We start from the raw sequence: 16,157 nt of genomic DNA, 5'->3' as shown, positions 1-16,157 counted from the left end.
GGAGATGCGTTTGTTACTGCCCCTCCACTTGAGAGCTTTAGCTAATGGTTTTAGCTTTGGAGGTCTCCAATCAGTCCCCACTGTGTTGGCCAGGATGGTGCCTGTTACATGAGTATCTGAGAAAATCTCTATACACCTCTACCCCAATATAACGCTGTCCTCGGGAGCCAAAAAATCTTACCACATTATAGGTGAAACCGCGTTATATTGAACTTGCTTTGATCTGCCAGAGCGCGCAGCCCCGCCCCCTCGGAGTGCTGCTTTACCGCGTTATATCCAAATTTGTGTTATATTGGGTCGCGTTATATCGGGGTAGAGGTGTATCCTCTTTCTCCATATATAAAACTACAGTTTTACATATAATGTAATTTAAAACAGTACGTGTAGTAATAAGGACACTGGAATCAGCATTCCGCCTACACCCATTAATGCTATTCATCACTGGGTTCAGACCTGATATAAGTGGTTGTATCTCTGGGGAAATTTTTTTCCCAACAGAATAGATTTATTTCTGGGATGTTCAGTAGCACATTTCCCACAGCCATACCTTTCCCCCTTTATTGCTGATTGATTCTGCTAATTTTTAATAATAATGCAGTCTTGCTAGTAGGAGCTATTTTGGTAATAATATCCATACCAGCTGCTGTTTATTTTCTTCTTGCTTTGTCAGGGTTTTATTTGTGATTTAGTAATTTCTACAATTTGCAGCTATATATTGCTTTAGCTAATGTTAAGATCCCTTAAGAATTCCTCCTTCGCAGTGGGATTGTTATTAATTCCACAAACAAGCCCGTCCTTTTCAGAGAACCTTGTCGTTCTCCAAACTTGCAAGTTTTACTTTTCAGTCTCAATTACACATGGCTCTATTATCCACCTTTGTAATTGCACATAAGGGAAAAGCTAATACCTTTCGTGGGCTATATTCTTTTCTGGAGTGCAGTATTTATCAAATTTCTGCAAAGCCACAGCTAGATGATAACTTTGAACCTCATTCTCATAGGAGAAGGAGTTCTAAACATCCAAAGCTGGTTCCTCTCATTACATGGAGGGACAATGAAATCTTAACCCCAGATTCTTTGCTTCACTGAGCCTCCACTTGCACAGCAGAGATGGAAGGCCATCAATCAGGGAGCCAGTTGCAGCTGATTTTTATTTTCAGGGCAAATCTGCACCACCTTAAGAGAAGCACTCTGATCCAATTGGTAGAGCACTCTGCTGATAATAAGGAAACCTGGGTTTGCTTGTTGGTACTGTCTGCTGTGTACTCTTGGGCAATTCACTTCACTGTTCTTCGCCTTTATTTCCCCTCCCACTCTTTGATTGTCCATGTCTTAGATCAGGGGCTGCTTGTACACCACCTAGCACGATGGGGCTATGATCTCAATTGGGACTTCTAGCTGCTACTGTAATACAAACAATAACTGAGAAGAATTAGAAATGAACCAGTATCAATGTTGTGGTTTCACTACATGTCCTCAGAACTGTTGTGACTTCTTTGAGAGTGATCATTAGTGTTGGAGGAGTTTTCCTTCTTCATCCAATTGACACATGGAAATTATAGTTTCATCCTTTGTAAGGACTGAAGTTGGTGTTTTGTTTCTCATTAGTGTTAGACAGATTACGTTTATTTCAGAGCTTGGAATACAGCCATTCCATTACCCTTAGCCTCTCTCAATCTAGCTCTCCTAGCTGTGCCTGTTCCAAGTACCTGCTGTTACACTGTAGAGTCTAGCGACATTCTGAATATAAATGATAAATACTAAGTGAAAAATAAACCAAATGAAATATCCATAGGGGTTCTTTATTCTGAAAGTTTAAATACCTCACTTGCTAGATTAAAGAGAGAGAGTAGACTCCCTGGGTTCTCTTTCAAGTGTATTTTGCCAGCAAGAGTTGCAAAAGGAAGGGTTTCCCAGCTCAGGGAATGTCAAACCCATCCAGAGGTGTAGGGAGCATGGGAGAGAAGCAGCCTGGCTGAGATAAGCTGCATGACAGTGGGTCCACCCTGCAAAGGTGCTTTTCTGGGTGGGGCTGAGGCAGCAGATGGCTCGTTCATAGATTCCAAGGTCAGAAGGGACTCGTGCTTAATTTGTGCCAGGACTTACCCCTGGCACCTCCAGGCTTGGCAGTTCATAGCTTCACTTCCCAGCTCTCTGGGTGCCCAGCTCTGAAGGCAGCACCGCTGCCAGCAGCAGTGAAGAAGTAAGGGTGGCAATACATGCTCCCCTTACTTCTGTGCTGATGCTGGCTGCGGCACTGCCTTCAGAGCTGGGCAGCCAACAAGCAGCCGCCACTCTCCGGCTGCCCGGCTTGAGCCCCGGCTCCTCTTCCATTACAAATTAAGCACTGGAAGGGGCCATAGTGATGATTATCTAGTCTGACCTCCTGTGTAGTACAGACCATAGAACTTCCCCAAAATAATTCCTAGGGCATATCTTTTAGAAAAAAATCTAATCTTGATTTTAAAAAGTTATTAGTGATGCAGGATCAACCACAGATAAGTTGCTACAACGCTTAATTACTCTCACTGTGGACAATTGTATGCCTTCTTCCCAGTCTGAATTTGTCTAGCTTCAACTTCTAGCCATCGGATCGTGTTACACCTGTCTCACTGAAAGCCACCCCATGTCCCTCCCCCTTGTGGCACTCAGCTCAACTGCTTCCCAGTTCTGTGGCATCTGGAATTGATGCCAATCCCCTGAACTGCTTGCCTTTGACCTCTTGGAGACAAAGGGAATGGGGAGGGAGCAGCCATTATGGGAGAGGAAGAAGAAGAAAATAACCATGGCAAGAAGGGTAAAACTGTGAAGTGAAAATGGATTGGAGGAGGGGACAGAAAAGGAGAGAGTAACCATCCTGCTGGGGGAGGAGGAACAGTCGATTACAAGGAGGCGCCCCTATTAACAAATAAGACAAGGACTAGTACTGTAAGGTTTTTCTCCCATCTAAAGACCAGCAAGGAACATCTTTATAACATAACTGAGTTGAGGACTGAAAGCTATTTGTACCCTGCAGCATTTCCATACTGATGCTGCTACCCACTTATATTTGTTTATAGTAATTGCACCCTGCTGTGCATGTAATGGGCCTGATTCTGCCTCTTGGCCTTGTATCCCATTGCACAATGGGAAGGGCTGTGGCATGGACAGGCCATGCAGGTGGGATTTCTCACTGCCTATAATGGCACTCCCCATGGCAGTGAGAAGGAGGTGGGTAATCACAAATGATGGAACTAGGGCTGGACAGAGACACCTCAATTAAATCATATTCTATAGAAATATATGGTTCTGTTTGGAATCAAAATGCTTCATAAATGGGCCCATTTTGCCAGAAGCTCATTTTGAAAGAATACTGGGAAAACGTAGTCGATGTTAAAATATCCTGTCCCAACATTTTTGCAATGAAATTTTCTATTTTTCATTTAGAAATGACTCCTCATTTCAGGGTTTTTTTAATTTTATATTTAGCTGTGACACGCTGAGTAAGTTTCCCAGACCTGAAGAAGAGCTCTATGTAGCTTGAAAGCTTGTTGCCAACAGCAGTTGTTCCAATAAAAGGTATTACCTTACCCATCTTTTCTCTCCAATATCCTGGGAACAACACGGCTACATGAACAATGCATATAGCAAACATGCATACACTTAGTACCATTAACTTCAATGGGAATAGGATTGGCCCTGAATAGCCCTGTAGGAATGATTCCTCCAGAACAATAATGGGAAGCATATGTTGCCATTGCCTGTTTCATATGGTATAAATTCTCCAGCTAAACCAAGAATACAAGATTCACACTATTAAGAATCTATTACTCCTGGAATAATCTGACCAAATAAACAGAACAGCAAAATAGTAACTAATCAGTCTATTCCTTTTGCTGGAGATCAACACAAGAATGAGGGACAAATTGTTATAGTTCCTAGCTTTTTCTTAAACCCCCCCCGCCCAAAATTAGGGATAGTGCAACTGTGTTGGGGGCTCATATAACCTTATAACAGACCTAAAGATCTCTCTTGTATTTCTCTGTAGTTTCTGAAGTACCAAATTCAGACATAGAAACTGAAAACTACCCAGAGTCTTCTCCCCAAAATAACGACAAGTTTCCAGAAGCCCGTCAGTTGAGAGCTATTTCTGTGGGATTGGGAGCATTGCTGTCAACCCAACTCCGATGGAACAGTTCTAGGAAACAATTATAGATTAATAGCATATTTTGCTTGAGAAGGAGGAGTGCACAGAGTCAAACCTTTTGTGGATACATCCAAATCTAACATGACAAGTCCCTAGGGGTGCTGTAGAGAGCTTGCATCTAGAAAACTAGAGGGAAATTATCCATAGTTATTTTTACTGGCTGAACATCCCCCAGATATATACATTGTATTATATGTTTGGAGTGTGTCATTACTTTAGAAAGGTCCAATTGTTACAGAAGAGACATAGCCAATCATACTGCCACTGGACCTTCTGACATAAAATAGGAGCTTTCATAGAGTGACTTCCATACAACAATACAGGTATCTCAAAGTGCCTATCAAGGTAATAAATTCCAGAGTGGTAGTTTTGTGGGTTTCTGGGCTAGTGGTGTGACAGTAATAGTTCTAGACAGTATTAGAGTTAGAATTTCTTTAACGTAGGTCAAGGGTATTGCTCACAACACTGGCATAATGTCCTGCTCTTTTTTAGAAAACTCCCTCTGCAAAAAGAGGGTATCTCACTTTAACACCTTATCTGAAGGCTGTGGCCACTTCTGACTACAGCAATGTCAACTGCATAATGCATACAAGTCCCAGTGGGGACCTGAAGTTATAATACCTAGCCCTTACAATGCTCTGAGCCAAACGTCTCAAAGTGATTGGCAAAGGAAGACAAGTATCATTGGCCAAACTGGCAAGGCTCTACGCTCAAATTGATGGCATTTGTCTGCTTGTCTTTATGTAATACAACAAAGTTTAAACCCTACATCCAATCCATTCCAAAATTTCAAGGAATGTTTTAACCATCAGTAGCCAGAACCCTGCTGATTTTGTGGAAAATTGGAAAAGCAGGAGGGGGAAAATGGAGCTCCTGGCATCTGTTTCACAGAACCACCTCTTCCGGAACCTCAGTAACTGTCTAGAGATCAAAGAACTGGCTGATGGTGCCTATTAACACCTTCCAGTATGCCAATATCCTTATCTCAATGCTTCTCATCCTTCCAACAGAGTTTCATATTGATACCTTGAATGATTCTTCATCTAGATGGAAAGAAGAGAAATAATAATAGGAAGGACGGAGCAGACAGAGCCTATGCCATAGGGGCATGCAGACTCACTGGTGGTGGGAGATTGGGGGACCGTTGGTATGCGGGAAAGGCAGACACAGAGCCACTGGCATGGTGGGAATGAGGGGCACACAGAACCTTTGGCATGGGGGCAGTGAGAGACATGGAAAAGGGAGAAGGGGGTTCACATACCGTCCCTGACATGGGGAAAAATGGGAGACTCTGGTCTGAGGGGAGGGGATGATAAGGGACACACAGAACCCCTGGCACGTGGGGAGAGAATGATGGACCTGGGAATGGAAGGCACACACCGTGGTCTGAGAGTGGGGATAGTTCAGGGAGTCTCGCAAGTAGAGAAGGATGGGAAGGTGGTACACAGGGAGTTTGTAGAAGGGAATGAAAGACTGCAAGGAGCCTCTCGTGGGTGCAATGAGTTTGGCCTACTAAAACTGAGACATGTGCGACCCTCTAGTTAGTCCTATTTTACTGCCAGGGAAACAGAGCTGAAGCAATTTGTCCAAGGTCAATTGAGGGTAAACAGTAGAGCTAGAGACAGAACCCAGAGCTCCTGGCTCTGAGTCCTACCAGCTGGCCCATACTACTTCAATATGGCCTTAAGAAGAGTGCTAAAAAGCCCAAAGAAATCTTTTGCAGGAGGAAAAATTCCATTTTGCTAGAAGCAAAATTGATTTTTTTTTGTCTTGCTCCCAACTGCCTGACTCCCCAAGCAGCTGCCTCCTGTGTTGCCAACTCTGCAGGAAGCCAGAGAACTGAGGAGCTGAGCAACCACAGGGGACAGCTGGCCAGGGAGCAGTGGGGAGCCTGGCCTGGCAGGAAACCAGGAAGCCAGGCTTGCTGGCCAGCCCACCTGCCTTGTATTTCGTCTGGGAATTAGCTCCTCCTCATCTGATGCCCCTTCTAGCCTCTCGCTCACACTACAAGCCCTCTCACACTCCAGGAGCAGGGGCAGCTTCAGGCACCAGCATGCCAAGCGCGTGCCTGGGGCAGCAAGCCACGGGGGGCGCTCTGCCGATCGCTGCAAGGGCGGCAGGCAGGTGGCCTTCGGCGGCATGTCTGCGGAGAGTCCACTGGTCCCGCGGCTTCGGCGGACCTCCCGCAGGCTGCCGCCAAATCCGCGGGACCAGGGACTTCCCGCAGGCTGCCGCCGAATCCACGGGACTGGGGACCTCCCGCAGGCAAGCCGCCGAAGGCAGCCTGCCTGCAGTGCTTGAGGCGGCAAAATACCTAGAGCCGCCCCTGTCCAGGAGTTGCAGTGCTTTGTCTCTGTAGATCAGGACAGTCCCTTTTCGTGGTTTGGCCCTCCAGCCAGGTCACTATGTGTTTTCCCCTTCCCAGGTATCAAAGTCTCATCAGTCTGCCTGTCTGCATATTGTTCCCTCTATGTCAAAGCTATGCCATGTCCTTCAGTGGCTGGTAGGGGAACCTGGGCCCAGCCACTACTCCAGGTTCCAGCTCAGGGACCTATTAATCAGTGGCCAAGGTTTGCTCCATCCCAAACATTGCTGCCTTTTCCCTGAGCCTTTTCCTATTCCACTTCTCTTAGGCTTCTGCTCCCCCCCTCCCCCCCGCCAGGTAAACTCTTCCTTCAGGGCTTCTCCTCTCCCCCTGGGTTTCCTCCTTTCCCTCTCTAATGCCCAGAGCGTGACTGCAGGCCTTCTCATTGCAGCCTTTTTCTTTTCTTTTCTTTTCTTTTCTTTTCTTTTCTTTTCTTTTCTTGTCATTTTATGAGCAGCCTCACCTACCTCAGTTTTCTCATAAGCAAAAATCCATATCCTCTCACCCAGTCTTGTGTCCTTAAGAAAGCAAAGTAATGCTTGCTTACTGCTACCCCACTTTCCCACTACTCTCATCAATCCTTCCAGACTATATTTTTTCACCCTGAGGCATCTCAGTTTTTCATAAAAAATCTTTCTGTGTAATTCTCCCTGCTTTGCCAGAGCAGATGCTCAGATGTTTTTTGCACTTTGCACGTATCGTGAATCCCATCTGTGTGCTTGTTTCGTAAATATGAATTACCACTCAGGTCACAGTGACCTGTTACCACGTTAAATATAGTTACTTCACTTCTTCCATCATAGCTATTAACTACACCATTATCCTCAGGTTTAGGACATATTTCATAGAATCTTTGGCCTTTTTTCTCTTTGGTACATAGTTCTTGCCATTCCTACTTTAGTTATCTCTGCATTAAACTGTTGAAGTCCCCTTTTCTCGGAGGGATCTTCAGATCAACCCTTCATTTTCAAGGCATTTTTCACTGGTTTATCTGCCATTTCATTGCCCAGGATCACAACATGAGCCATAAGCCACAGTATTACTATTACCTAATTTTACTATCTCTGTAATTGAGAACACTATTTCTTTGATTAAATCATTCCTGCTTTCCGAGGTGCTCTTTCTAATCTCCATTATACCCAATAAAGATTCGGATAGGCTAGCATACCTCCCTTATCGAATTCAGTGCCAACAGTACGCCCATCAGTTCGGCCACCAGAATGGCCACAAAATTGAATAGTCCCATAGCTCTCTTCATTCCAAATTCAGGAATACAAATGGCTGTTCCCATTCTATCTGTGTTGTCATCTCTAGAGCTGTCAATATAGATTTGGCAATGCTGACCCCATTTGCCATGTATAAACTCATAACTCTATGTCATCATATGTGAGGGTCCTGCTTTTACTGTATAATTCCAAATCCACAACTGGAGAGACAACTGTCCAGCTATAAGCTGATTTCCCATGACCAAAGATTTTAATTTCTTCCAGACTTTCCTTTTTACCCACATCTTTTACCCACCTTTTGACCCTGTGAGCAGGGCCATCCTTAGCCATTTTGGTGCCCTATGCAGCCCCCCCCCCCATGCGGGGGCTGTGTGGGGCCCTAGGCCTCCGTGGGGGAGGAGGGGCTGGCCCCAGGCCTCCATGGGAGGGGGCAGAGGGAAACTGCCCCCTGGTCCCAGACTGCTCCGCTCTGCTTCCCTGGCTCCCAGCTTTTGAGGAACAGGGGGAACCACCCCCCAGCACTCGCCAGCGGCACGGCTGGGAGCCAGGGGAGCAGAGCAGGCTGGGACTGGGTCGCTTTACTTACTGCATGGTGAGTGCAGGCCTGACCCCTGCTGCAGTCCTCAGGGCAGTGGGGGCAGGGCTGGGGTGGAGCAGGGGTGGGAAGTGGGGTCCCCCAAATTTCCTGGTGCCCTACGCAGCTGCATGATTTGCGTATGGGTAGGGACGGCCCTACCTGTGAGCAGTAGGAGTTTGTAGCACCCAGTTACTTCTTGTCTACTGAATTGCCAGCTGTCTTTGTATATTCATTTCGTACTCGTACATTCACTATTTCCATTAACTTTAGCCCAAAAGCTTAACTCTAACAATTTCACCCTTAGGTTTATAGGCATTTCTCAGGTTGCTACCAGCAGCACACACAACAGAGTTGTGATATTGCATTGCATGGGCTTGGGCTTGGATCAACTCTAATTTTTTTAGTGTTGATTTAGAAGCTGAATTAAAGCTTTGGCATCCATAATCTGTTCTTATTAATGCCCTATACGGCATCAACAGTGTGTTCTCCTCCGAACCCCAATTGTTCCCAGTGTCACTTTAGAACAATTTCTTCTTGTCAGCACATTTAGCCTGAGCTCTGGGATGCTCCCACTTCACAGCCTGAACCCAGACATCTACACAGCAATGAAACAGCCCTGCCACCTGAGCCCTGCAAGCCCAAAATTAGCTGCCACAGGCCACAGGTGTCTAGTTGCTGTGTAGACATTTCCCCAGAGTCCAGGCCTGACACTTCTATGCTCCGTCAACCCAGGGAGTGAATGTCCCCTAAATTTGCGGTCTCTCTAGCATTGCGGTGGGAGGTCTTTATTTTTTTTCCAAATAAAACAATAAAAGAGTAACAATAAATGGACTGCAACGGCTGAGAGAGCTTATGAATTTGAATTTTTATAAGGATTTATTATATTTACTGTGTCTGTTAATAAAAACTGCACACGTCTGGGCAAAACTCTTTCAGCTGATGCTGCACAAAGAAAATTTCCCTTTTGCTAAATAATGGAGCGTCTTTATTATGAATTACTATAGTGCAGTGCTGAGTTTTATATTATCTATAAACTAATGTAGTTAAAAAAAATCACCTTGAACTTCTCAAGGTATAATATGAACAGGGAGCTCCTTGTATGTAAAATGTTAATGCCCTCTAGTGGTTGGTGCTGCTAGTTATGGAGAGGAGCAGGGGAGAGAGATTGAGTCTTTGGATAATAGTGTGTTTTTCTTCTTTATTGGTTAGAATCAGTCTCCACCAGGTTCTCAGCATGTTAGGCTGAATTCACAAAATGTTCCACTAGGCCTTGGAATTACTCAGCGGCTGAATGAACTGGAGAAGAGCCTTTCCCGGTAAGATCTCTTCAGTGACCTTGAATCAAGGTCAGCTGAATGCCAAACTCCACTCCATAACTTGGAGTGTTTGTCCTTGTGTGATGCATTTGGATACTGTATAGGTTCAATTCCGAAGACGAAGCATTAGTGCTATGCAGCTGGCATGTGTTACATTTCTCCCCGAAACCCTGAGTTCCTCAGTAGCATATGCTGCCCATCTAAATAAAGGTGATGTCATGAGCTACAATTGTGTGGTGACTATCTAAGCGAATGATGTCCTTGTTTTGAAAAGAGCTATGGCTTATGGTAGTCAGGAAGCAGTACTTTCTATCTCCCCTTTTCCTTGCCTCTTGCGGTCCTCAAAAACAAGGGTCTGGATCATGCCATCAGTTTTTTAATCACTGTTATTAATGGGTATTTCGGAATCAAATTGGATGATATGAATTGGCCCAAACAGATAGAATCTACCCTCATTTTGATGTTGTTCAAGTAACAATAAGTAAATATGCTTAAAATGCTCTTTGAGTGTAGGAAATAGGGAGAAATAAGATAAGGACATAATCATAATTTATGGAGAAAATCACACAGATAGTTACACTCTGTTAAATTATTTTACTGGGAGGTAAACCTGTGGCATCAGCTGCTCTTGGTTTGACTGTTCCCATGCACTCAGTTATTTTTCATTTTCAAGGACATCCATGGTTTTTCTCTGAGACATTATTTTGTCTCTATGTAGGTTGATGTCTTAAGGTACCTCTGTGTGTCTGTGTAAATGTAAATACAAGTCTTCATTTTGTTTCAACCAATGGCCCTTTGCTGCTGGCTCTTTGACAGGACAGTCAGCATGAATAGTAGCTGCTAGAAATGCAGGCGTGCGGTGTCAATGTGGAGCCCAGCTTCTGCTCATTTCTCAAGACCCAAGCAAATACCACCCCCAGTGTTGCTGATTATGGTGCTTCTGCATTGTGGTTTATAAATAAATAAATAAATAAATAAATAAGATAAAGTCAAACACTGGGCTAGGGGTAAAACTTAACTCCCATTTTCAAACACAACTTAGACACTTAGGCTCCAATGTCTCACTGAAAGTCAGTGGAGTCAACAGAGTTGTGCCACTGCACACCAGCTGAGAATCTGGCCCATTGTTTCTACCCGGTTTGTCCAAGTCAAGGCCCTGATCCTGCAAGCTGCTCTGCATAGACAGATACCTGCACCTGAAAAGAGCCTCTGACGTCACTGGGGCTCTGTGGGTAGGTCTACACTGCAATTGGACACCCACGGCTAGCACATGCCAGCTGACTTGGGCTCATGGGGCTCACGCTAATGGGCTGTTTAATTGCAGTGTAGGCATTCAGGCATGGGTTGGAACCCAGGCTCTAGGACTCTGCAAGGTGGGAGGGTCTCAGAGATCAGGCTGGAGCTGGACCTAAATGTCTACACCACAATTAAAGAGCCCCTTAGCCAGAGCCCCTTAGCCCAAGTCACCTGGCACAGGCCAGCCACGGGTGTCTAATTGCAGTATAAACATATCTTGAGTGGCCACACAGAAACAGACGACACCGAAATAGAACTTGCAGCCAGATCAGGCCCATGAGTTTAATCTTATTTTTTGAGCAACTTGGGGCAGGACCTGTTTCTTTCTTCTCTCTCTAACATTCCACGCATATGTAGGGAGTTGTACTCAGATGTTAAAGAATTGCTTATAACAAAGCTTTAATGAAAGACTTCTATTGTATATTTCTTCTTGGCTGCATTTATGAATGAAGAGAAACCATAGAGAGACATTAAGTTAATCGAAATATTGTGAATCTTCCCCTTAGGACCAGATTGTCATACACCAGCCTCCATTTCTGTGGGCACAAGTAATACTGCACTTACAATAGTCTGCATTCATAGTATAGGTTACTTAGATTTGTGGACACAAATGGGTATAGATGGCAAAGTAACATTAACTGCAGGTGCAATTAACAGTGAGAACAAAATTGCACTAGCAATTTTGAGCATGCAAAGATGTAGGGTCCAGTTAAGGCCAGGTTAAAAAATGGACCTTTCTTGTCTTAATACCAGAAAGTACTGTTGGATGAACTTGGTGCAATTCCTTTTGGTTTTGTTAGCTAGTTTGCTTTATTTCTCCCTGACTTTCTTCTCTATAGCCCATGGCTCTCTGGAACTGAACCAGTGATTCCCACTGGTTGAGAACAAAAAGTCTCTTTACAATCATCAGCAATGTGGAATCTTGCCACTTCCATTGTATGCCACTCACTTGGCAAGTTGGTTTGATGACACAAGCTCCCCCAGGCATAATCCATCTCGTTGTCTTTCCCCAAAGGGCAAAATCACTTTTATTGATGGCCAAAAATGGTACACACTACTGGGATCAGAAGGGGTTTTATTGAAGACTTAACTAGCAGCGCCAAGAGTTAAACTCTGTTTTACAGGAAAGCAATTGTCTCTGGGGCTGTATGTTCAAGCTGATTCTTGTTCAGATTCTGATTCTTTCATCCACATTTTGGCGATGAATAATAATACTTAGTACCTACAGAGAGCTTTGCATTTTTTCAAAGCATGGTACAAATATTAACTAATTAATCAAGGCTTTTCAAGATTGCTTGCTGCTTCTTCCTTTCTGGAATTTTACTTCTTATGAATAAAAAGGTCCAAATTGCACCCATGATTCTATTCCCATCAGGCCAAACGAACCACGGGAGGCTTGGGCCTGAAAAAGAGTTTAAAAAATATTGTATAAAAGCCTGTGGGAGGTTTAAGAACCTTGCTGTGCTACTGAAACATAGGAATGGCCATAGTGGATCAGACCCATTGCCCATCTAGGTCAGCATCTTGTCTCTAAGAGTGGCTAGCCTGAGATAGTTTAATAGGAAGGTGCAAAAAGCCTTAGAGAAAGCAGCTATGGGATGATCTTCCCCCACAAAGGTCTCACCCCACCTTCAAACAGAGATTGACTTCATCCTGGAAGCATGAGATTTTATATTTTATTTGAAAATATAGAATTCTGCTATTGCCTTCCTCTCCCACCATCCTTTCTTCTTTTCTGGAGCCCCTGCTAAGTGAGAGAGAGTTCCAACACGGTTGGCATCCCTCTGATCCCTCGACAGGAAATCTAAGGCAGAAAGAATGACAGTATTAAACAAAAAACTCTCCAAATATCTGTCTCTGAAACGCTTGTAACCCTCCTGCCTCCTTTGCTTCAGTGAGTTTGATCCATTTGTGGTATTGCTAGACATACTGTATAAAATGACAGTAGTGAAACAGTTGGGTTCATACTGTTACGACAGAACAGCTCCTCTAAAGAGTTTAATTAGTAGAGCGCGTCAGAATTTTTTCACTGAAATTTTCCATGGGAAAGTTTGAATTTTCGTCAAACCAAAAGATTTCTGGCTGGAAACCAAAAGATTTCCTGCTGGAAATGGGAGTTGTGACTCCTGGCAGTTGTGGTTTGTTCCTTGTGTCTCCATTCTTTGCTATGGGACAGGGTCCCCAGCTGGACTAAATCTCCCATAGTGCATCGTGGTCTCCCTTTTTGGTTGGGGGAAGCTGTGAAACATGGAATTAATTTCGGGAGGTTCTATGACCAGTGTTATACAGGTGATCAGACTAGATAATCACAATGATTCCTTCTGGCCTTGGAATCTATGGATCTATGGAGTTGCTGGCCTTGGAGCCAGTACTCAGATCCATATAAATGTCTGTGTGTCTCAAAATCTTGCTAAACTTTTGGTTCAGTATATCTTAGATTGTGAAACTCATTGCAACAATTTACTTTTTTCACAATTATCTCCTTTTATCCCTTCTATATCTATTGCCTTTCAATTTCTCTGAATGTCCCTTCATTCTTGTATTATGAGTGAACAGAAGAGCCAGATCTACTTCTCTAGACCATTCAGTTATTCAGTAATACACTTATGATGTCCCTTCTTATGTTTCCTGTCTAATGTAGACAATCCCAGTCTTTTCAATATATCTCTTTGTATGGAAGTCTGTCCATACCTATAATCATTCACCCATCTATGAGTCCCCTGTAGTACTGATATCATTTGTGATACAATAACCAGGGCTGAACATAGTATTCCGGTCCAGAGTATGGTATTCCTGGCATGGCAATATAAGATTTCCAATATTTTCCTTCCTAGCATGTAGTTTGCTTTTTTAACTGCTGCTGTACACTGAGTAGAGGACCTCACTGTAATGGCCACAGGGCTGTCCAGGTCTTGACCTGGAGCTGTTATGGTAATTTAGAATACAACTGACAAACTTTTGAAAGCTTCATGGGTAAATCATAACCATCTTTATCACACTGAACTCCAGTTTCAGTAGCTGTTGAGTGTTTTTTAGGCCTGCTTGCGAGTAAATCAAAATGAACACATTTGGAAGACCACATTGCACCTTGGACAACACTCATTAATACTTTGTATCTTATCAGTTTAAAATCCATTTAATTAACAACTTCCAAGTCTTTCTCGTTAGAGAAACAAGCAGGGGATAAAAGCTTTGATAATGCAATGTACATTTTATAGAAGCAACATACTATTGGTTGCTAATTGCAGTGGAATATTTTTAGAACAGCATTTCCTTCATCTACACTTTATTATTTCTTCATAAAAGCCCCAGGAATAACAGAACCAAGGAAGCGGTAATTAGCAAGTTGTAGTTCTAGGTGAAGAAGACATAGCAGCTGTCTTCACCTCTTTCAGACTGCTGTTCCACCTCCATACTCCAAATCCAAGATTTTCCCACTTTCGTAACCACCATGCATTTATCTGCAGAAATTTGCAATGAGGCAGTTAAAATGACTTTGTGAATTGTGTTCTATTTTAATTTTTAAAGAGGTTTAAAATTGCCGTCATTACTTTTTCTTATTTCTGCCAGCAGTCAAATCTGCAACTGATAAAGATTTTTATTAAATTTATTGTTTTTTTTTAAAGTGCTCCACTGATTGTGAGGGATTTTTTTTCTTCCAAGAAGAAACAGATGCCAAATTGCCTCACAGATGTTAAAGAAACAAGATGATATCCCAGTTTTTTTAAAATAAGGATTAGTTCTTCAGTGGTGCAAACTAAAGTGAGTTTAGACTAGAAAAATATATTAGCAAATATTCAGGGACTTATTTTTCCCCTCTATTTCTTGGCTTACTGACAGCAAGTCCAATAAATAGATTAAAATTAGGATTGTGTGAATTTTGCCAGCACGTGTGTAGAACTGTGGTTTGCTTAATCTGCAGGTAATGCAGGAAATTTCAGGGACCCATATGTCTTCTGTTGACAGCAGGTGTTTTTACAATGAAGCTCATGAACACATTTTGGGATGATTTACAATGCAGCTTTAAGGGGCTTTGGGCTACAAATCTGTAAGTAGATCCCCTCACCCTCTGTACTACGGCATGTTTTCTCCAAGTGAGGTGTTTATCCCCGCATTGACATGACTTGCATAGGACATTGATTATTATAAACCAGCATATTCACATCATATTGCTTTGTGGTTTTCTGGCTTTCTGTGGCAGAAGGTTATTCTTTAAGCAATGGTTATCAATCATTTTTGTGCATTTAGATTTTTCTTTTTCTTTCTTTTATCTGTCTTTTATTTTTTTAACATTTGGATTATTCACTAAAAGGCAAATGCCTGCTCCACAGCTGAAATGTATTATTAAAAAAAATGTAACATCCATTCTGATCATATTCTAATTCATGGGCTGTGATTGACTTGAAACGGCTTCCCCAGAGTGAAAGGGATGCCTCTGATTTCTTGATTCAAACTCTATCGCTCATGATAGAACTACTTGTAAAAGAAGCCTGATGTTTAAACTGTGCTATTTCTACAAATGTTTTATGCATCACCGGGGGTATGCATTCTTTTCTTACTGCATAGACAGAAATAATAGTATGTGGACATTTTTCAAATGTGGGTGCTTAAAATTAGGTAAAACCATATTTCGGCACAGAAATTTTCAGAGATGGTGAGCACCCACAGCATTTTAATTATTCATAGGAATTGTGTATTTTTTATTTATTAAATATGTATATTGCAGTAGCACCTGAAAGCCAGACCGAGGTCAGGACCCCATTGTGTTAGGTGCTGTACAAACATATGATAAATGTCAGTCTCGGAGCTTCCAACCTAAAAACATTAAAGCCCAGGGGCGCCGCTGGTGTTACTCATCATAGTTTTTCTTGGTATTGGCTCTCATGTTCTAGGGACACTCCTGATGGGATCTTTTTAGGATTCAATTAGTGGGACAGATTATCATGAAGCATTAGAGCCCCTGGTAAAGGGGAATGTCAGGAGAGTACCAATGAGGGGCCAGGCAGTGATTATGGACAAATGCCTTTGTGCTGGGTCATTGTGCCTCTTTCTCAGAACAGCAGACACAGCCGTGCCACCTGCACCAAACTGGTACCAGTGCAACAGTTGATGCTGTTCAGTTTCTGCGGTGTCCTTTTCATTGATATTGTGATGACCTCAGACAGCAGAGGCCTGGCTTGGAGAGACATGCG

General features: G+C 43.2%; 1 protein-coding gene across 1 annotated transcript in view; it reads left to right on the top strand.

Annotated features, from left to right (window-relative positions):
- LOC120403139 overlaps positions 1 to 16,157 on the top strand; it is a 50,026-nt gene that overhangs the window by 13,133 nt on the left and 20,736 nt on the right. Inside the window, exon 4 of the mRNA XM_039533943.1 lies at positions 9,563 to 9,669. Coding sequence (XP_039389877.1) covers positions 9,563 to 9,669 — 107 coding nt within the window. The remainder of the gene's footprint in view (positions 1 to 9,562; positions 9,670 to 16,157) is intronic.

This window comes from Mauremys reevesii, linkage group 1 (genome assembly GCF_016161935.1).
Source record: "Mauremys reevesii isolate NIE-2019 linkage group 1, ASM1616193v1, whole genome shotgun sequence".
Classification (NCBI taxonomy): Eukaryota; Metazoa; Chordata; order Testudines; family Geoemydidae; genus Mauremys; species Mauremys reevesii.
The sequence above is the reverse complement of the archived record's forward strand: the minus strand, read 5'-3'. Positions and strand labels throughout refer to the sequence as shown.